The 21721-nt window shown below is 34.5% G+C and overlaps 2 protein-coding genes across 2 annotated transcripts in view; one reads left to right on the top strand and one right to left on the bottom strand.

Annotated features, from left to right (window-relative positions):
- The window catches only part of LOC123005910 (protein dachsous), a 164707-nt gene that overhangs the window by 26278 nt on the left and 116708 nt on the right, over window positions 1-21721 (bottom strand). The window lies entirely within an intron of this gene.
- Window positions 8013-9666, top strand: LOC123005911 (facilitated trehalose transporter Tret1-like). The gene is made up of 2 exons (XM_044399971.1): window positions 8013-8077; window positions 8127-9666. Exons 1-2 carry the CDS (start codon window positions 8023-8025, stop codon window positions 9485-9487), a joined length of 1416 nt encoding a protein of 471 aa, XP_044255906.1. The 5' UTR covers window positions 8013-8022; the 3' UTR covers window positions 9488-9666.

Genomic DNA, 21721 nt, shown 5'->3' with positions numbered 1-21721 from the left:
GTTAGCAAATGAGCAAGATGGATGCTGATGCAATTATTACTAGAATAGAGACCCTAAGCAGGTCTGGATCTTGTTTAATTATAATATTGGTGCTGTTAGTTGCAATTGCGTACACACAAACCGTGCAATATCGATGCAATTCCGTTATTTTAATGGGCAACGTGGACATATATTAGCAGGTCGCGACATCGCGTGGCCCACGCTGTCGTCTTTGAATATCAACGCCATCTATTGGCAGGTCAACGTCCCCGGATTCGAGTCCGGAGGTCCGGAACTGAAAGGCCCGCAAATTGATTTATCACCATGGTGTAATTACAGCCAATATACAGACGCATTAATGGTCTCGATTCGAACACGATAGAATCGCGGTTTCTAATTGGAAAATTCAATCGGCAGGAAGAATTAATAACTGTGAAATTGGTTATATGTAGTGCAACGGGTTTTACGACTGAGACTTTTCGGTATTTCGAATTGTGCATTGAAATGGGAATTTATGTAAAACGATGGGGAATGTCTCAGACGTTCAAAAATTATTGCGGAGGGAGGTCGACCACCGACCGCTCTGTTTGCAAATTTCCATCCCTATCTATCTCGAGGACATTTGAATACAATTTTGGCACATGTAAATCTCGATGTGGTTTCTCTCACGGCCGTTTTTGTATGCAGATACGACGACGACGCTTCGATTTACCATAACGTTTATAATATTGTTTGCGACTGTGGGCCGTTTTGACTTGAAACAATGGGAGGTGTTACTTTACCCACCATATTCTTTAACACTTGTTTCCACAAGTCGAAGGAAACTTAACTTCGTTCTGTTTCAATAGGCACCCGTGCCTAAGCAAACAATGCAAACCATTGTATTTTATCTTTAATGTTCCTGTGTTGCACTTCTACAAGAAGCCATGAACTCTAAACACCCTTCCAACACTTAATTCTAAGACGTCACGATCAGAAATTAGCAATAACCTTAAACATTGTAGAATACACAACAATCAAAGTGAAGGGTGATGACAGACACATCGAAAAGAGATTAATCTACTTAACAAAAGACTGAAATTAACTACCAGCGTTGTACCAACAACGTAAAAGAATGTAGACAATGCTGTTAAATCATCTCTACTATGAAGACCAAGTGACATACCATGGTTATTAGAAACAAAGTATCCATGCATTATATAGACATCAAGGATAAAATAAAACTGGCATTACTGGACGTATAGTTTATTTACGAAGATGCGAGCACAATAAACATAACAGTAAAGTTGTTGAAATAGGACATTAAGCAAACAGTATTGTTGGTACTTTAAGGTGGCCAACCGTACTGTTTTGTCCAGGACAGTACTCTTTTTTGTGGATGCTGTCCTGGTCAAAAAATTGTAAAAAAAAAACTGTAAAAGTACTGTTTTTTAATGTTCTGACAAGCAACTTCAAATGCAAATAAAAGACCGAAAAAATACGGCATTTTTGCCATTTGCTGTTAAAAATATGGTTGAGTCGTTACAGACAAATGGTGAAATCAACAAGTTTTTAAAAACATTGTAATCGATTTTAATTCAACGTGAATGGAGTTGACATTTTAGAATATTTCAAATGGATTTTGATTGAAAACTGATGTAAGCTCTGCGATTTATACTTCTCAAAACTTTCCCCAAATAAATATTCTTAAACGGAACTGTTTGACGAATTTTGTTTTTTGGCGAGACATGTAGCTAACAGAAAAAAAATCGAAGAATGGAAGAACAAATCTGTTAGATTTTCAGATAGATGAGTGGAGATTTTCAAACATTTTAAAGAAAACAATTTTACATATGAGTACTGTATGTGTCTTCCGGGAACATACAATTTTTTGAATGTGTTTTTTCGCAAATGAATAATTTGCGACTCAGTTACTAGTTACAACGTTGCGTTCGATGCTTATGGTAAAAACCAACCTACATTATACATACGTAATTTTTGGGGATCTTAAAAAAAAAAATCTTAGAAAGCAATTCATTCTTCAAAGAAATATAATTTTAATAAATGAACAAATAGGTAGGTGTTTTATATGTATTTTTTTTAATTTAATAGTGTTATAATGATATTTTCTTTTGTTTATGTTTTTTATGTAAGTAATTGTTTTTGTTTGTTTAAAATAAATATTTAGTCCTGGTTTTTGGTTTTCTGTAGTTGGTCACCTTATGGTACGACCAACGATTCGAGACGGTAGTATATTGAAAACAAGATTACTCTCTTAATATGCAACAGAATTTCATGTATTATACATCAAAATAAAGGTTTTTTAAATCTACAGGCCCATACGTTAAGATTTAAAAAAAAAAAATCAATACTTTTAAAAAAAGAACAAAAACGCATAAATGGTGAACTTGAAAACAACTTTACTCAGTCATTTTTCAAGTAATCAATTTTGGTTTTTGTAAGATAATTTAAAAGAATATTCTATAGGCCGATGCATTGGCCTTTTTTTAAAAAAGTGTTTGGTTTTTGAGATATTGTGATTGATGTAAAAGTCATGATATTTAACGGTAGACCGTTTTAGGGTTTTGGTATTTATTACAAAATATTAATTCTTAACAAATTCAACAATTTAATATGTAATAAAACACTATTGTTTTTAAATTATTAATAAATATATTTCAGGATCTCTACCTGCTCTTGTACCAACCCAAGCAAAAGACGGATTATGCTCATCTTTATCATGTAATTAGCATAATAATTTTCAGTTATTATTATTAGAAAACTAAGTAGAAGCAGAAACATTTGACGTGAAATGAGAAAACAAGCTAATTTTGTTGGAACTGTACTTCCATCGAATGTCCCGTGTTTAGTAGACCTGACCATTTTTTTTCGAAAAAATGTGTGCCTTGTGGGGATCTAAGATTTTTTATTATCTATGAGAGTTTTAAGAAAGAGCAACAATAATCAATCAAAATAATTTATTATACAACAAATTTAGACCTAGTATTAATTAAACAAATTTCGCCACCATCGTAACTAAATTGACTTATCCGTTCTGAAAACGTGTATTTTGGGTATTAATAACCATTAGCAATATAATCATTTTTTATATTATTTTATTGGGTCCAGCAAAGGCTCAGCTTGTTTCAAGAGCGTATACCAAAAAATTATTACTTTTAAACAAATGCTCGCCAGAAGTCTAAAACAAATAGTTTTTTAGCGGGGCAACTATGAAAAAACAATCATTGAAGAGGTAGTTTTTGTTTTTTAATATATCGTTGTTCTTCACAAAAGGCCGTGTGGTGGTGTAATTTGTGAAAAAAGTGTAAAACGGCGGTAAAAAATCCCTTTCTCAGATAATCAGGTTTGCCGAGGGGTTGGCGGCATATTTTGCATAAAAGTGCAACCGCGTGTGGCGCCCGGGGCGCGCTACTGTGCAGACACACCCTCATCGATAAGACAGTGGCGTCGATGGCTCACGTCAGACGAGGAGGGCCGATCCGAGGTGAATTGATCGGACATTACGATCGCCAAACCCTGTAATCGGTAACTTATTAGCATTATTACAATATCGGCCCCGAGGGTTGCGCTATATCTCGTCGGCGATTTACGATCAGCGTAAATTACCCGTCTTAAAGGGCGAAAATAAAATCACCCCAGTCCTGCAAGAGGCGCTTGTGTTTAACCGTAAATCCTCAACCAGATGGCGTCGTATTTTATAGTAAACGGCCGCCGAACGTGCTCCAATCTATTATAAATGTCAATAAAAATGTTCCGATGTTATTCATAGCAGCAGAGAGGAAAATGTAACGCGAGGTCCTTCTTCTTTTTGGTCGCGCTTTTTTCCAAGACTTGGTGTGTGTGTCTTTTTCATCTCCCAGTTTTTTTAATTGCCGAAATGTTACCAGATCTCGAACGAAATTTATTGCCGCCGGTCGCAAAATAATGGCGACATTTTTCACGGCGTCCTTAATAGGTTGGTATCGCCATCAACAGCACCACTTAGGACTTAATATAGTTATATCAATATACGCCCAATCGCAGCCTGTCTTAACCTGCTTTTTTCCAAAATTTAATACAAAAAAGACACATTTATACCGTAACAACACAACCGAGCTGATTCAAAACATTCTCATCTTTTTATTTGCTAGTGTGTGTTGTAAACTTTTACCATGCATTTGGCTTTAAAAATTGCCATGTGTGGTTTGTAGCATCCATTGATTTTACTACAGCATATTTCATGTTTTTAAATCTAATTAGATTACAATTTTTCATTAAATCGCAGTGCCGAAACTAGGTATGGGCGAAGTAGGCTCCTGCCTAGGGGCGCCAAATCGAAAAGGTCTACAATATTACAATAACAAAATATGCGGGCGCAAAAAATACTATTAACCAACTGCAGTTCCCATTATTCTTCAATAAGACATTTTTTTACTAGTTAAGCATTAGTTCATATTTAAATATTAGTTCAAATTCTTCATTTCATTGATAAGAGGTACGACCGCTTTCAGTCTTTTGAATTGTGTTGAGTTTCAAATGATCAAGAAAGACTGACCAAAAATGTATAAAAGACAAAATAAAAACCTTCAGGAGCTTATTACAAAAAAAACAGAACAACAGACAATTAGAGCAAACTAGCAGTGCCAAGTTTTTAATAAATTTTGTTCAAGCCGAATGTGATGAAGTGATGAATCAAGTAAGAGATATTAAAAAGACTACAGTGGCGAGTTTTATCTTTCTTTCGTAGTCCGCCTCTTTAGAGGAATCGAAAAAGGATTCAAAGAATTCCTCAGATTCTGTAAAAGTTGATACCTACTACAACAAAAATTGAAAATTTGTTTAAAAAAACCTCTGAAGAAGACAGTGGAGAATTCGGATACCAGTAGTGTCAGTTTTAGAAAATATTAATAAAAATTCTTTAGAATCATTGTTTTAAAAAAATCTTACTTTTCCAATAACAAGTGCATCTTGCGAAGGTTTTTTTCGAAATTAAAATTGATTAAAAACTATCTATGATCGTCAGTGGCACAAGACCGTCTATCAGGTTTAAGCATTATAATTACTGAAATAGATATTGCACATAATTTAAATTATGATCAAATAATAAATGAATTTGCCAGTATGAAGCAAAAAAGATTTCCTTAGAAATTTCAAATGTTGGTTTAATTTTTCCAAATTCGTATATTTTTATTTTTGTATTGTTTGTTTAGGTTTCTACAGGGGCGCCTAAACTCGCGCCCCAGAGAAAAATGCGTCATAAGGTAAGACACCAGGAACATGGAAAAAATGTTAAAAAAATTCTATCTATAAAAATTTTGAAGTTATGAGAGTTTAAATTTTGCCCTTTGACTCTATTTTTGTTGGAAAAATAATTTTCCATGTTCTTTTGCTACAGGCTAATAGAAGAGGAAGCAAGGAAGCTGTATCCTAAATTGTAACTCGGTTTAATGCTATTTGTTACTTTTATTGGCAACATTTTTGTATCTTTACTTAATAATTATGAAAAAACATATACAAGATCATCAGTGTCATTAAATAGACATAAAAAATGTCAAATGTCAAAAAATAAATGTCAAAATTCTGGCGCACCCTGTATTTCCCAAAACTTTCCCCAAATAAATATTCTCGAAACGGAACGAACTGTTTGACTGTTGGCGAGACATGGCCTGTATAGTCCATAATTTTTTGATTTTAATATCTCTAACAGAAATCATATTAAAAAAATTCTACTTAAGGGCGCAAAACTGAAACTCGTTTATAATCAATTAATGCCTAGTCTCAGCACTGGTTATTAGTTCCAAGCGGAATAAAATTCTTGATCCAGCAGTAAGAAAAGAGTTTTTAGACTTCGGAAATTTTTCGTGTAATTGCCACTGTACAACTTAAATTTTTTTCTGTGTGTGCGACATTAAAAGGGTTTATAGTTCAATACTAATAAAAAGAGGTCTTAGGCAGATACGAGTGGTAGAATTTTTTGTTATTGACATCACCGATTTTTGAAAAAAAAAACAGTTTTATATCTACTTCTAGATTTGCTGCTTAAACAACTATAGTTTTCCACGTCTTCAACCTGCCTCTAACGAGGAACTTCTTTAGTGGGCATTAGTTGCAAAAAATTAACAGTTTCATTAATAGACGTGGTGACACCGATCCAGAAAGTGGTTTTGGATATATCGTCATGGAGAAGCGCCTGAGTGAATTTGGAGATTGTGCTAGTGGTTTTGCATTGAATGAAAGCGAGGTCAAAATTCTTGGGTCTATCGGTGGGCGTGCTTGTATCTTTCGGTTGACATCTTTCATCGGAATTCGATGGACAGTTTTCGATAAATGGCGATGGTGGCGATAGCGAAATCGATTCGACTGTTGACGCGGCAAGTCGAGTGCGTTTCTGGTAGGCCTAATCAGAATGTGACGTCTACGATAATTTATGGTTCGGATCTGTATTGCTTTCGGTACTTGGGTGATAGAGCCGTTTCGGGTCCGAGATAATGTCCTTCTGCATCCTAATGAGCGTCTGTCCGTATTCAGCGCCTAATTAGGGTCTTCATGTGTCATGTCTGCGGGATCGACTTGTTTGTTTTACTTGGAAAAAGTCGATTAGATATTCAGTAAAAAAACTTATGCATAATAGTACATGAACAAATAGTGAGAATACTAATGACGGTGTGTTATTAATTTTATAAAGAAAATTTTCTACTGGAAAAAAAACTTGTCGATCGAAGTTAATTACGGAATAATTGCGCATAGCATACGCGATAAATCAATCCCTGAGACCACCTCGACAAATGCCGTATGCTCGAACCAGTAAACTCCGCAATTACAGTTTAAAAACTCAACTTGTATAAAGTTGCGGACATGAGAAAAAGACTCGTCCGGAGTCTAACACTTGTAATGGTAATGTACCACAAAGTGCACACTTGTTGGACAAGGACGGAGCACTCATCGCTACCATTATTGTTTTAATAACTAATCCTCGAGTTGCGTAATTGATCCATTTATGTATGAGTTTTTTTAGTATGCTCGTCAACAAACGTCAAAACTAATTATCCGCCGTACGAGTTGGATTTTTTCGCAAATCTCGACGTTTTCGACGAAAACTCGTCAAATAATCAAGAATTTGATCTAAAATGTCACTGGTAGTTTCACCGGTGTTTCGGAGAAATGTGCAGATTAAGTCATTTGCAGCGAATTAGCACAGCTGGTTTACACAATTACGAATGGAGCTCTCGGATGGAAGACAACATGTCCGTGCAGCTTTTTATGGCACATAACAATTACAGAAGTGGATACTCTGAAATGCGATCGCGGATGAAACTGTGAAGATCACCGTCAAAAAATACGCAATTCCTAAACCTGCTTCTTCAGAAAATCGCAACGCCAAACAACAACAATTAAGCGACAAGAATTTAGACCACCCGAAACGCAATAAGATTATTTCTGGAAAATGTATTTGACGCAATACAATATTCCCTAATCCACAAACACATTTCTTCCATTACCATCATATTTCTATTGTTTCCGACTAAAAATAGGTCACAATAACAATTTTAAATAAGCCCCAAGACAAAAATACAAATATTTGTAAAGGGTTATTGCAGAAAATTTTCCACTCTGTCGTCATGATAAGTTTCTACCTAATTTGGTCACATTTTTTGAGAAACTTTAACTCTTCCTCCTCACTGACCCAGTTACAAGACCACGATTGCCCCTTGGTATAAATAATCGGTCAAATATGGAAAGCGTTAGTTGACCGGACATGATGATAATAATTTGCTTTTGTAAAATAACATCTACTTTTAACCCCAATGACCTAAAGCCAAAAATAGAATCGCTACTAAACCACCTGTAAATATTTTGTTTTACTCAGTTGTTTATCAAGGAATTACTCTGTTTAACAAGGATTTAAGTAAATCCTATGATCTTAGGAATTAATTTTGCAAACAAACGTCATTAATTTATAGAGAGATTAGTAATGTTTGCATAGTTAATATCTGTTGACTTCCCGGTTCCTTTTAAAGACTTCGATCGCTACAATTTCCTTAATTTCGTATAGTCAAGCAAGCCATGCGTTTTTCACACAGCCACGGAAACCTTTTCCAATATTTAGCCACCTTTTCTGGTACGTTTTGAGGCGTCCTCAATAAAGCGAAACTAATTAATAATTTTAGGAACTTTTTCTATTATAACTTCTGGGATTAATTTGGGATGGACATCTCCCTATTTGCCTCAACTTCTCAGTGCCAACTCTACTATTCCCACGACTAGTGATGCAGGCTCTTGGTGTGCCGTTATGCCCCTTTTGGGAGCTCCAGTCGGAGCACTCCTTGCCGCAGTGTTGGTTGACATAATCGGCAGAAAAAACACGACGCTGCTTATGACTCCAATAATTTTCTTTTCGTTCATCTGGACTGCTTATGCCAACAACATTTGGGTTATCTCCGGCATCAGATTTATAATTGGGGCAACTGAAGGTGCCCTTTACACCGCTTTACCTATGTACATTGGTGAAATTTCTGATCCTAAAATTCGTGGATTTTTGGCATCGACACCGACAATTGCAGGAATCGCTGGTACACTTTTTATTAATATTATTGGCCAGAAATATTCGATTTTCACATCGTCGCTAATTTGCGCTCTTGTTCCCTTGGTTCATTTCGCAACTTTCGTTTGGATGCCGGAATCTCCGTATTATTACATCAAGAAACACAAAGTGGCGGATGCTGAGAAAAGTTTAAAAATATTGCGAGGAACTGAAGATGTTGAAGATGAATTGGATTTATTGTGTAAAGCCGTAACGAGACAAGAACAAAGCAAAAAGGCCAAAGTAACGGATCTTTTCACTGTTCCGAGCAATAGGAGAGCTTGTTTCATTTATGTCATTATTTGCCTAACTAACAAGTTTAGCGGCAAAAATCCGTGTCTGTTTTACACTACGATGATTTTTGAAGAGGCTGGAAGTCGCATTGATTCGGAATTGTCCGTAATTATCTACTGTTCTGTCGAATTAATTGCAACTTTAGTGGCCATTTTCGTCGTGGATAAATTCGGAAAAAGGCCACTTTTGATTACATCAACAGCTGGTTGTAGCATTTCCGTGTTTTTCCTTGCTACGTATTTCTTCATCAAAGATTGGTATCCCGACTTTGTTGAAACTTTTGATTGGTTACCGATTACATCTCTGGTGTCTTATAACGTCTTGTTTAGTATTGGATTGGCTTTCGGTGCGGTTTCAGTACTAAGTGAATTATTTCCAACAAATGTTAAAGCCGTCGCTTTGGGCACTGCTGATACCTTTTCGGTTAGTATGGGAGCAGTGGCGTCGAAATTTTTCCAATTCACCAAAGACGAATTTGGAATGTACGTGCCTTTTTGGTTCTTTGCGACGTGTTCAGCTGTCGGATTAATCTTCATCATCAAGTTTGTACCTGAGACTAAAGGCAAGACTTTAGAAGAAATCCAACAGTTCTTGATTGCTGATGGGAGTGACACAAGTGAGAAAGAGTGTAAGAAGAGTGAGTTTGGCATTTGATTGATTTAATGACGTGTGAAGGTTTTAACCGCATGAAAGACACTTGGTTAGGCAAGATATTAGTGGTTCTGCAGATAACGTTACAGAAGCCGTACATTACGTGCTTCCGCATTGTGATATTGTTTTTTATTTATAGAAATTGTATTTTTTTAATGAAAATAATAAAAACCGATCAATGAAATGTAGACTTGTCAATTAAAATTTGTTTATATCCTCGTACTTTTACGAGTATGAGTTTCCTAATTTCCTTCTGTCAACGACCTGTTTGAAATCCGTGACTTGTGTGGGTACAGAACGGCTCTAGTTCATATCGCTCTCACTCATCCACTAATAAAGTTATCTCTTGAAGGCCGTTTCCCAGAGATCCTTTACTCGAGTTTTTCTGTGGATTTTTGGGATACGAGGTGTCGTTTTGATCGATCGTGAGCTCAAAGGGAGCGGTCACATCTCAATTCCTTTCACCTTGTTTACCTATCACCGTCCGACACACGATGCCGCGGCCTAAGTGCCCTAACTTGTTTAGATAAGGGGCAACGTTGTGGAATTTCGGCGTTTTTCTTCTTCTTACACGTCCCGGATCGCGCCACACCCGCCAACATTACAATCAATTACCCGAAAAAAAATATATACACACCACAACGGTTCTGTACAGTCATCGTTTTCAATCTGTGAACAATGTTAGAGCTTGCTAATAGAAACACCTTATCGCGATATTGCCATCACCTTCCAACTCTACTGCCATGAAGGCGATGCACCAGGCCCACCTGGAGTGTTATTACGTGACGAAGGGAGAAACACCGGAGTCAAGGGGCGTCAGATCATTCGTTAGCGGATTCGGCTGACTCATAACATTCAAAGGAAATATGAAAACCCTTTTGGCAGCTCGAGAAGTTTCTCGAGACAGAATTACAGTTTGAAAAAATGATAATAAAGCTTGTTCCTCAAAATAAAACATTCTATTTTGTAACTTCAAATGACATATTAAAATTGAAAAGAAATGATCAAATGAGTCGAAATTGACAATTTAAAGAGTTGTTCCTTGACATCACAAAATAAAAGTTAGAAAATTCCACTAAAAACGCAGGTCGACATGACTTTTGGGGTTTAAGATATTGAATTTGGTTATGATACTCGTTTCACAGCCATTGCCTCACTGGCAACATCGCAACTGCTTTTTCTGAGGTGAAATAGGTCGAAAACATTTGATTTCTATGTAAAAAAAGAATCTGTGTTACAACTGAACCCTACTAAAAAAATTAAAGCCAAGAAGTAAGAAAAGAACATTATGAAAAGTGATAGAAGTCATGCCATAATTTTACGGAGTGTTAAAAAAGATTGTAAAATATTTCAGGAGGTAAAACAAAAAAGTTTTAATAAGCATGGGTTTGCAAAGTAACAGTTTCGAAGATATCGAAAATTATTAATTTTTTGAAACATTTATTGGCAATATTGGCAAAATTTTCTCATTTGATATCACCAAAACCGTTACTTTGCGGACCCATGTTTATTAAGATTTTTTTGTTTATTTTGATCCATACTATTACCTGCTGTATATTTTACAATCTTTTTTAACACTCTGTATTCCTTATTGATACTGTTATTTAAGTATTTAATTTGTTAAAATGCTTTGATTCAAGTTGATTTTTGACTTAGAGCTAAATCGATTGAAAATAGCACAAATTACTTCATTTTAGCAACTGAGATTGAAGAAATTATTTTTATAAAATATTTTGATTTAGACTGATTTCTGTAGTAAAATCTAGCAAAATTAAGTTGGAAATAGTTCAGATTGCTTTATTTTGGAAGAAACCTGTTATTTAAGCATTTATTTTGTTGAAATACATTGACTTCTGGCTTAAAATCAAGCATAATCGATTGGAAGTTGCGTAAATTGTATTATAGGGGCCGAAAATGGCTATTTAAATACGTATTTTGTTGAAATACCTACATTGGTTTACAAGTTTTTCTGGCTTTAAATTGAACCAAACCGTTTGGAAATTGCTTAATTCGTATTATTTTGTCTGAAAACGGAAATTTGGATTGTTTTTCTGTTGAAATACATTAAATTTGCCATTACTGGACTGTACCAGTGTTTTATGTCTGAATAATATTCAGTTTCAAAATGTCTTCAATAAGTCTAAAAATCAGTCCATAAAAATGCTTTCAGGCGTAATTTTTTCAACGAACGCAAAAGATATCACTCAGAAAAAGTGTAATACAAATATTTGAAATTGATATTTTCCTTGACAATATTTGAAAAAATATATTGACAAGCCACACATTTTTTTAAAATGACATTTTTACTCGATGGTAATCATCAAGAATATGACAAGCCACACAGTCACGAGTTTGGGTATTTTCCAAAAAACTTGTGGAGGTTACTGTCTGAGTTACTGCTCTTGTCAAAAAACCTAGGAATTATAATATCAAGATATACATTTTATAGATTTTTCTGAAACTTCAAAGTCCTATTTCTCAACAATTTGATTATGTAGCTTGTCACGTTTTAACAATAACTCTTTCAAGTTAACTGATGATTTAATATAATAATTGATTTAATCTTCAAAAATTTATCATAAACGTGTTTTTAATTTTGTAGAAAAACTAGATGTGATAGGAAGAAAGCATGGATATTTATTCTTAATTCAAGATACATGAAATAAAAAGAAACATCTCTCAGAAATTTTTCATATGACCGCATCCTGTGGAATCACTCAAATTTTGTTTCCAACAAATGTTGCGTAAAAATTTCTTAAATCTATTTTTTTTTTGAATTTATTATGATTTATTTACTGAGTGACTATAAATGTATTAACAATGCAAAGAGAAAATAAAATCTAGTAAGCAGCTATTAACGACGGTTTTATTTAGGTTAAATGTGGACCTACAAAGTAGACATTTGTTTCTTTAAGTGTTAAATAGAACAAAAAATAAAAAAAAAACAGTTTTGAGAAATAAGTCTTTTGATGGGCTTAAAAGATGTTGTCCTTTAGATAAACTTCGTGGCCCAATAAAACGGCTGTAAAACCCAAGACGTGTCCAGTTTTCCTTTGACATTTCAGCATCGTAAATATACGATGGCAAATACCTCGGTAAATAGTTGGTCGTTTGATGTTTATTGATATTATAAGAAGAAATAACTCCGTCTAAGTGATTATATTTGTACGTCGATGTCGGTTTGATTTACGAGTATTAGAGAGTAATCTATGATTTAAAAAAATTCCGGGATCGGTATTCCGGGAGCTAGAAAGTCCGGATCCATCGTCGAGATCTTAATGACAAACAAAGTGAGGTTGATAAAGTTGGAATTCTTGTAACCGGCCGCGAAGAAGTTGAGTCGTGCCAGGCAATTGAACGATTCGTGACAATGGCGCGAGAAGTAAGAGATATTTTGTGAAGATAGCAGCGAAACACTTTCGTTGAGAAAGAGGGGACATCAGAGAAGGCCCTCTGGCCGCACAAAGATGACTTACAATCGGCGATCCGGTGTTAAGTGTGGTGGTATTTACGATAATTGGATTGGTCCTTCGAGCTAGATTTACGAGACTGCCAGATGGTCACACAATGCTGATAATTAATTTCGTTGATTGTGTCCAGCTAACTGTAGCAACTCCCGTTTTTTCAAAGATTTATGAAATTTTGTTGATCTTGGCGCGTTGAGATCGAGTCAAAACAAGGCGGCGACATATAAAGAAGACCAGAGACCAAAATAAAAATCATTTACGAAAATTGATCGGGTCCGGACGCGACAGTCGCGCTCACCAGACATGTTGGCCTGTCTTCGGGTAATGAATGACGCCCAAAAACTGTCATCCTCATTATCAGGGAATTATTTTCGATCGATCATCCTTTATGCGCCGCCGGATCAACACCAAAACACCAAGAAATGAAATTTTGACGATTGGAAAAATTTGCCAGTAGTAGGTAGCTGGATTATGGTAATTCCGGCATTCCGAGACACGGAAACTTGGAGATTATTAAAATAGTTTAATTCCAGTAATCTCCTTATGTAGATTAAAATATCCAGTTCCATTAATATGTTGTGAGAAAAATTAACATAATGCACTGGCCAACCGCGAAATTAATCGAAACGGTGCTAAAGAGTGCTATCTGAATTTGATGGACGATGGGAAAATTCCTGCACGTGTGCGCTTTTCGAAATTTTTCACGAGTCCTGCTGATCCATTTCCTGGTTCTTCACATTCCTGCTGCCCACACATCTGTAGCGGGCGAACCCGGTCGACTCTTATAATTGGATTTTAAGAAATCGCCGAAATTAAATCGGTAATACCGTAATAGAGTCGATTTTCAGCGAGCTATTATTAAGGAGCTGTAATCGCCACGAAGTTTTAACGAGTGTCCCGCTGATACTATCTTTTGATTAAGGTTTAAATTAACAAAACAAAAACCGTATTTGATTAATTGATGTATAAATATTACGGAACGGCGCACTCCCATCACGAAAAAATTCGCCAAAATCGCCGATAATAACAATAAAAAGCGGATGGTTTTTAATTAAACGTATTGTTGACAGGTCGAATTTTGAGTGCGATCCACAATGCCTGTCAAAATACGCGCCTTCAGACTAATTGATCTGGAAATGTGTTATGACAGGCCTCGGCGATCTGGCCGTTTCGTATTTTTTGGTTTTCTTGTGACATGTTAATTTCGTTCGGCACCAGATAGGTGTGAATTCTTCGGGCCGACGTTGACGGAACACATTTTCTTTTACTTTTGGTCGAAACGTTGTGTTCTCGATATCGTTATCTAGTCGTCGAATGGCTGGAATGAACTCTGTTTTGAAATAAACAAGTTTGCCGCTCGCGTGTAGGTGGCTGGACAATGGTTTGGTATTTCACCAGCGGACCCGACCATGACGTCCTCCTCCTCCCGCTTACACCCAATTAATTTAGCGAAAACCTCTCCAAAAAGAATTTATTCGATATTTTGGCGTGGCGGTTGACAATCGAGCGCGGCGGGACGCTTGAATATTATCCGGTCGCATGCGAATTCACATTAACAATAAATTACTGTATTAAAATACCATCGAGGTAATGGGTTCTTGCTGTTTGTAATGGCCGATGTGTTCATTCATAATTGCCGCCGCTAAAATCTACGGGAAAACGCGTGCATCTTGTCTAGCCTCGAGCCAAGCTCCTGGAATAGGACACCCTGTAAATAACATACTTGGATATGGAGATAGTGGACTTCTACGACGCCTCCGCTTCGTCTATTACAACAATTTATGGCATTGACTGACAAAGAACCCACCAAATCTAGAGCTCCACTCTACAACAACAAACACTCTTCTTCTACTTATTTTTTAACAAAATGTTACACTATCGCGAGAAATCTCCTTGTGCTTTGCGCAATTTCTTATATTTTAAGCTTGATGCGTTTTACGCACGACGAAAGATCAAAATGCTATTATTTAGATTCCAAAATTTTAAAATTTTCTCATTGCACATCTCCAAAACCGTTACTTTGCGGTCGCATGTTTATTAAGATTTTTTGCTTATTTTGATCCTGTATATTTTACAATCTTTTTTAACACCTTATTGATACTGTTATTTAAGTATTTAATTTGTTAAAATGCTTTGATTCAAGTTGATTTTTGACTTAGAGCTAAATCGATTGAAAATAGCACAAATTACTTCATTTCAGCAACTGAGATTGAAGAAATTATTTTTATAAAATATTTTGATTTAAACAGATTTCTGTAGTAAAATCTAGCAAAATTAAGTTGGAAATAGTTCAAATTGCTTTATTTTGGAAGAAACCTGTTATTTACGCATTTATTTTGTTGAAATACATTGACTTCTGGCTTAAAATCGAGCATAATCGATTGGAAGTTGCGTAAATTGTATTATAGGGGCCGAAAATGGCTATTTAAATACGTATTTTGTTGAAATACCTACATTGGTTTACAAGTTTTTCTGGCTTTAAATTGAACCAAACCGTTTGGAAATTGCTTAATTCGTATTATTTTGTCTGAAAACGGAAATTTGGATTGTTTTTCTGTTGAAATACATTAAATTTGCCATTACTGGACTGTACCAGTGTTTTATGTTTGAATAATATTCATTTTCAAAATGTCTTCAATAAGTTTAAAAATCAGTCCATAAAAAATGCCCTCAGGCGTAATTTTTTCAACAAACGCAAAAGATATAACTCAGAATAAGTGTAATACAAATATTTGAAATTGATATTTTCCTTGATAATATTTGAAAAAATATATTGACAAGCCACACATTTTTTTTAAATGACATTTTTACTCGATGGTAATCATCAAGAATATGACAAGCCACACAGTCACGAGTTTGGGTATTTTCCAAAAAACTTGTGGAGGTTACTGTCTGAGTTACTACTCTTGTCAAAAAACCTAGGAATTATAATATCAAAATATACATTTTATAGATTTTTCTGAAACTTCAAAGTCCTATTTCTCAACAATTTGATTATGTAGCTTGTCACGTTTTTACAAAAACTTTTTCATGTTAACTGATGATTTAATATAATAATTGATTTACGCACGACGAAAGATCAAAATGCTATTATTTAGATACGGAGACTTTCATAAGAAAAGATTTTAGTTTCGAATCATTACCCCAAAAACTTTGCACTTTTGGACATATTTAATGAAGACAAGCAAGGTGGCGTTATCATTGATAAATTAGGTTTATCTTTATTAAAAGTCTAATTAAAATAAATGGAATTCAGTCCTTGTTGCTACAATTTTAAAGTGTTTCCGTTCTGAAAGATTAAAAAGTGCGTCTTTCTTGTCTTCAACTTAATTAATGGTAAGCAGAGTGAGCATAAAGCAAATCATATTCAGTAAAAAGCAAATGGATGTGTGTTAATGAATGACATAAGATAAAATAATTCAAAAGAAAAATGCGGAAGCTTTATTAATAATAATAAAATTACCATGATAACGTCCACTTACAAAACTACTCAAGGAGTAATTACTAAAGATATCGGGGTCATACATAAATAGATGATGTTCATTATTATTCCAGTTTGAAGAGAATTAAAAAATAAAGACATGACTAAAAAGCTTTCAGTTAAATCAAAAACGCAGGACATTATAAGCTCATTAACGGATTAATTGACTGATCAGGTTTACCTCGTTTTATTACATAAATTAACAAGAGTAGAAATACTTTTTACTTCAGCACACCTAATGCAACTGCCTGCAATAAACTTATTATGAAAATGTATAGACTCCTTGACATTTTTAATATGCCATTACTCTATTATCATTATCTATATACGAGGAAATAAAACCGATGAAACGTAACAGTAGGTATACGACTTCATTGATAAATTCAAACATGGCTTTTTAACATTTTTCTTGAATGAATGCATGCTACTTGATTAGTAAATGCTTCCAGATTTTTTTACTGCAAATTAGAAGTAGCTGTAGATGTTATCATTTAAAACTAGCGTTTCGTTCAAGCTTTACGACTTATTCTAGAAAATAAAGGGTATTTTGAGGCTTTGTGGGTGGTAAACCGATTTGACGATTTCATGTCATTCTCGAGTTAGCAACAATGTCAATGAAGAACGAGTGCATTTGTCATCCTCTTTAAGCGTTCAAATCGCACTTCCTTCGCACGCCGACGGTTATTTATGGACATTACCTGAAGGCGCACAGCTCATATTTCAGCGCGCTCAATGGAACTATTAAATAGTTTTTGGACGGAATTAATTAAAATTCTGGCAATTAATAAATGCACAGTAAAGACAATGAAAAAACTAATTAATTTCATATTCATATATTTTACAAACGTAATGTTTCCGAGAAAATCGGAATTGATATCAGGAGAACAGCATTGCAAAGAGTGGCGTACGTTGATTAGACTGATTACCATTTGTGCACAGATATATCCGTTAAAATCATTCTTGCGCAGGGGCCCTTGCTAATACATATACCACCCTCCAATAATAATTGATATTCAGTAATATAAAAATAAGTACCAATGACAAATAACATTCTTGCGCAGCGGCCATACATTGTTATGTAACCAAGACTGTAACTTTAAATTTTTGTTGTTTTATTACTGAGCGTTTATTATTCTTACTATGCAAATTGAATTTTTTTACTGAACAAATTACAATACAAAACTGTGCGTGCTTTACTTAGCATTTGTTACTTATACTGTGCAAAAATTCATTAAATACTGATCATTTATCATTTTATACTGATCAAAATTGGATCGCTGTATTGGTACCCTTTTTGTTTTTAGCGAGGTCTAGTTACGGAAATTTCTATTAATTTGCAATGTTTTTTCCAGTTATTTTTGGTCGGTTATTGGCTGGTTTGTTTATGAAAAACAAAGTCGGTTTCTTCTAATGGATCCGCTACGGTTTATCGATTTTCCATACTTACCGCTTTTTGCCTGGTATTGGTCCAAATATTGTAGAAAATTTCTTTGTTAGCCGAGTCAACATTTTATGTAAATTGTTGTTTATCATTGTCGCATCGTGTGATTATTCTCATTATGAGTGAAACATATAGTTATGTCCAATTTTCGTCAGAATTTGGTTATCCGAAATGTTAAAGCTCGATTATGGTCCGGCGGGAAAAAACTCCAGACCGTAACAGCTTCATTACCATACAATCCGGCATTATGTTAATACCGCAACTACCGGTGTTCACAACTATTTAATTTCATAACAAATCGGCCGCAATAAACCTCGTAAGCGTTTAACAAAAACCAACAAATATCCTGCATTTATCAACGGTTTAAAGCGTCGGTAATCTCGGCAAATTAAATAAACGTCTGTGGTAGAGACTATTAATGCGCATGCGTTAATGGCCGACATTTCTTTCTGTCGCTTTGGCGCATTCCACAATGCCAGATTTATGCCGGCGCATTCATAACAAGACCGAGACATGACGGAAATCGGGAAAAACGCAGCAGCCTACCAGAATCGAGTCCTGCTGGTGAATTATGATCGCCTATCCGTTGCGTAACGGAGGGTTAATCCGGACTCCGGAGGGCCACATCAACTCCTAATTTAATTACGACTCGACATAATTATAAATGTAAATTAAATTTTAAATCGTATTCAAACGATATCTATATACACTAATGAATTTTAATTGATTAATTAAGACGTATCATATCTGAGCTTTTTTAATATTAGTCACAACAAAAATATTCACTCGTCGATAAATTTCGATTCTCTGCATTAATTTTCACACACCTCATTTTTAAGAAGTCAATAGAAATATCAAGGGCGATTTTTTGATAAAACAAATGTGTCAGCAAACACGACTATAGTGGCCGTTATGTTAGAATCTCGCGAAGACAACCATTAAACGAACTTGATGGCGTTTTCGGTGATGGAAGTTCGGACAGGTTCGTTGTCCTGAAAAAATATTCAATCATGCTAATGGGACCGTTTCAGAATCGTTTATTCAGAATGACGGAATTGATCAAAATTGAAATTTGGGAAAAAAAGTCCGGTAATTTTAGCGCTGACAACATTATAAACCAGCCTGATCCTTTTAACACTTCAAACACTGTTTTGCCACTTTATTTTAATAGAATACGGTTTTAAAATAATAATAAATAACCTAATGCTGTTTTTCATGCAGAGAAAAATGCCATGTAAGGTAAGACATCATGAGGAACATGAAAAAATGTTATCTAGAAATTATGAAGTTATCAGAGTTTAAATTTTGCACTTTGACTTCATTTATATCTGTTGGAAAAATAATTTTCCAGGTTTTTTTGCTACAGGCTATTAGAAGAGAAAACAAGGAAGCTGTATCCTAAATTGTAACTTTGTTTAATGTTATAGAATTTTTTTAACATTTTTTAAATGGTATCTGGTATCTGGTATCTTATCTTACTTGAAATTTTTCTCTGGAGCGCAAGTTCTAACGCACCCTGTATAGAGGTACAACTCTACTTCTGTAACGCAAAATTTTTTCTATACAGTAGAGGAAGAAAATGTAGATAAAGAAACTGGATTGTTACTCGAAAAATAATTGTTTTAAAAAAATAAAGAAAATATTACGCCTTTTTGTTACACTTTTATGTTTTTTTTTTAAATTTTGCAAAAATGACGATAACTCAACTACAAAATGCCAAGAGAAATAAAAATTTGTGAACATTTATTGATTATTTCGCTGCATAATTTATGCTTGGTCGTAATTCATAGATTCCAAGAACATTTGTTGCTTAACAGTAATTTTGCACATTCCGTGTTATTTTCTCATTTTCTGTGATTATAATCGCTACCAATGATGTTTTATAAATGGCTAGGGAGTGTGAACAATAAATAAATTATTATAGAACTCATTGAAATAATAAAAGTTAAGGTTAACATAATTTCATTACCATAAATATGACAGATAACTATGAAATATGCAATAATGTGTGGCATTTTTGTTGATAATTTATATCGAATGAAACTCCCCGTTCGTGTATAATATACCTTGTGATTATTTAGCGTCATACAAAGTCAGTCGGTGTGAAACTACCGTTGCTTAGTGTTTTCATCAAAAAGGCATGGTATTAGACCCGAGGCAGTCGAAAACCCGCAAATATGCCCAATAAATCACACCGACTTTAACACAAAACATTTTAACAACCTATTAATTAAAGATTTGATCTACGACTTCAATTATATAATCGTCACATGGTTTGTAATTAAAAAAATCGCATGCATCTCGAGTAAGCTATAATTAAAAACGAAATGACGCAATTGACATTTAGATTTTAAGAACCCAAACTCTAATTAAGTACGATTTGGGCGAAATCAATTAGAAACTGTTTGCAAATATGGCGAATCGTCCGTAAACCACTTTCTATTGCGCGCGACCGCAGGTCATCCGAGATCTGGAGCCGCAATATAATATCAGATTAATTTTATTTTTTTATATTTATCGAATCGTCGCATGTAAGCGTCTCTTTGGTCAGTGTTGTTTATTTATTTTATTATTCTCACGGTGGTATTTATGTGTTTGCGCAGGCTTCTGCAAGCTCGTTTTTGCTTGTCGACCTCTTGTGTATGTACACACTCGAGAATGGCAAACGTCTGTGCGCGCTTTTCATAATCTTGATAATTGTAATGAACCCGAGGAAAATTATGACTTCCCATTTCCTTTAATGGCTTCAACACCATCGAGTTATTCGAAAAATTCAAACATGATACGAATTTACACCACCACGACGACTTTATCCCATTTTGCAAAACCGACAAGGCTAATGATTGAAGTTCTAAATACAGGGTGTCCCAGCGAGTTGAAAAAGTCCATTAGTGACCTTTAAATGGCAAAATAAAAATAAATAAATAGGACTTTGATAGATAGTAATCTAGTCCATCGCCTAAAATTGTTTTCAACTATACAGCGTGTCTCAAAAATAAGTTACAATACAAACTTGAGTTTTTTTAAATGAAACACCATATGTTTCTTAGCGGTTTTGGATGTAGATTTTTATGACAATGTTTTTGGGCTAATCTTTTACTGGTCATGCACTTTTAAAAAATTTATTACAGAAAAACTAAGACATCTAGAAATATTTTTTTACTATCGCAAAGAAGAAGGTACAAACTATAAGGTCGTAATATTTTTTTAATGTGTTGCATCTGCAAAGATAAAAAAATGAAGGCGTTTGTTAAAAGTTCAATAACTTAAAAAATTTAAATGGAACCCCCTATTTATTGTTTTTGCATTTAAAAAATTATTAAATTGTCTTTCTAAAATGATTTACTTTTAGGTGTTTATAATCAATAACTAAAAAGATATTTAACGTAAAACATTATAAAAAATAATTTTTATTGTTTCAGTAGCCAAAAAGTGCCCAGTTGCACAAGAGATGGAAGAAGACAATTTATCAATCTATTAAATGCAAAAATAAAAAATAGGGTGTTCCGTTTAAATTTTTAAAGTTATTTAACTTTTAACAAACTTCTTAATTTATTAATCTTTACAAATGCAAAACACTAAAAAAAGAAAATGATTCTCGCGTGATCCGTGAAAGAAGTAATTTTCGGTTCGAGCAATTTTTTTTAAAAAACGAGACTAATCATCATGATTAGAACTTGTCAATTTTTTTATTTGGAAATGACCAAAAAGTATACCCACTGCCTCGAAGGATATTTGATCTTTTTGTATAATAATTTATATATTGGTATTCCAGGGCCGGTTCTAGTGAGAATTACGGTTGTTTGTAACGGTTGACAGTTTTTGAGTTTCGGAATGGTGGTACCAGC

The sequence above is a fragment of the Tribolium madens genome, unplaced genomic scaffold, assembly GCF_015345945.1.
Source record: "Tribolium madens isolate multiple individuals breed KSU strain unplaced genomic scaffold, Tmad_KSU_1.1 Scaffold_20;HRSCAF=117;Tcas5.2_LG4, whole genome shotgun sequence".
NCBI lineage: Eukaryota > Metazoa > Arthropoda > Insecta > Coleoptera > Tenebrionidae > Tribolium > Tribolium madens.
Note: the sequence above shows the minus strand (reverse complement) of the source record. Positions and strands in the feature narration are given on the sequence as shown.

Bases quoted from the DNA above. Each gene is read 5' to 3' on its own strand.
- LOC123005911 (XM_044399971.1), top strand. From the start codon at position 8,023: ATGCGTTTTTCACACAGCCACGGAAACCTTTTCCAATATTTAGCCACC. The intron at 8,078-8,126 runs GTACGTTTTGAG...TAATAATTTTAG, and splicing joins ATATTTAGCCACCTTTTCTG to GAACTTTTTCTATTATAACT.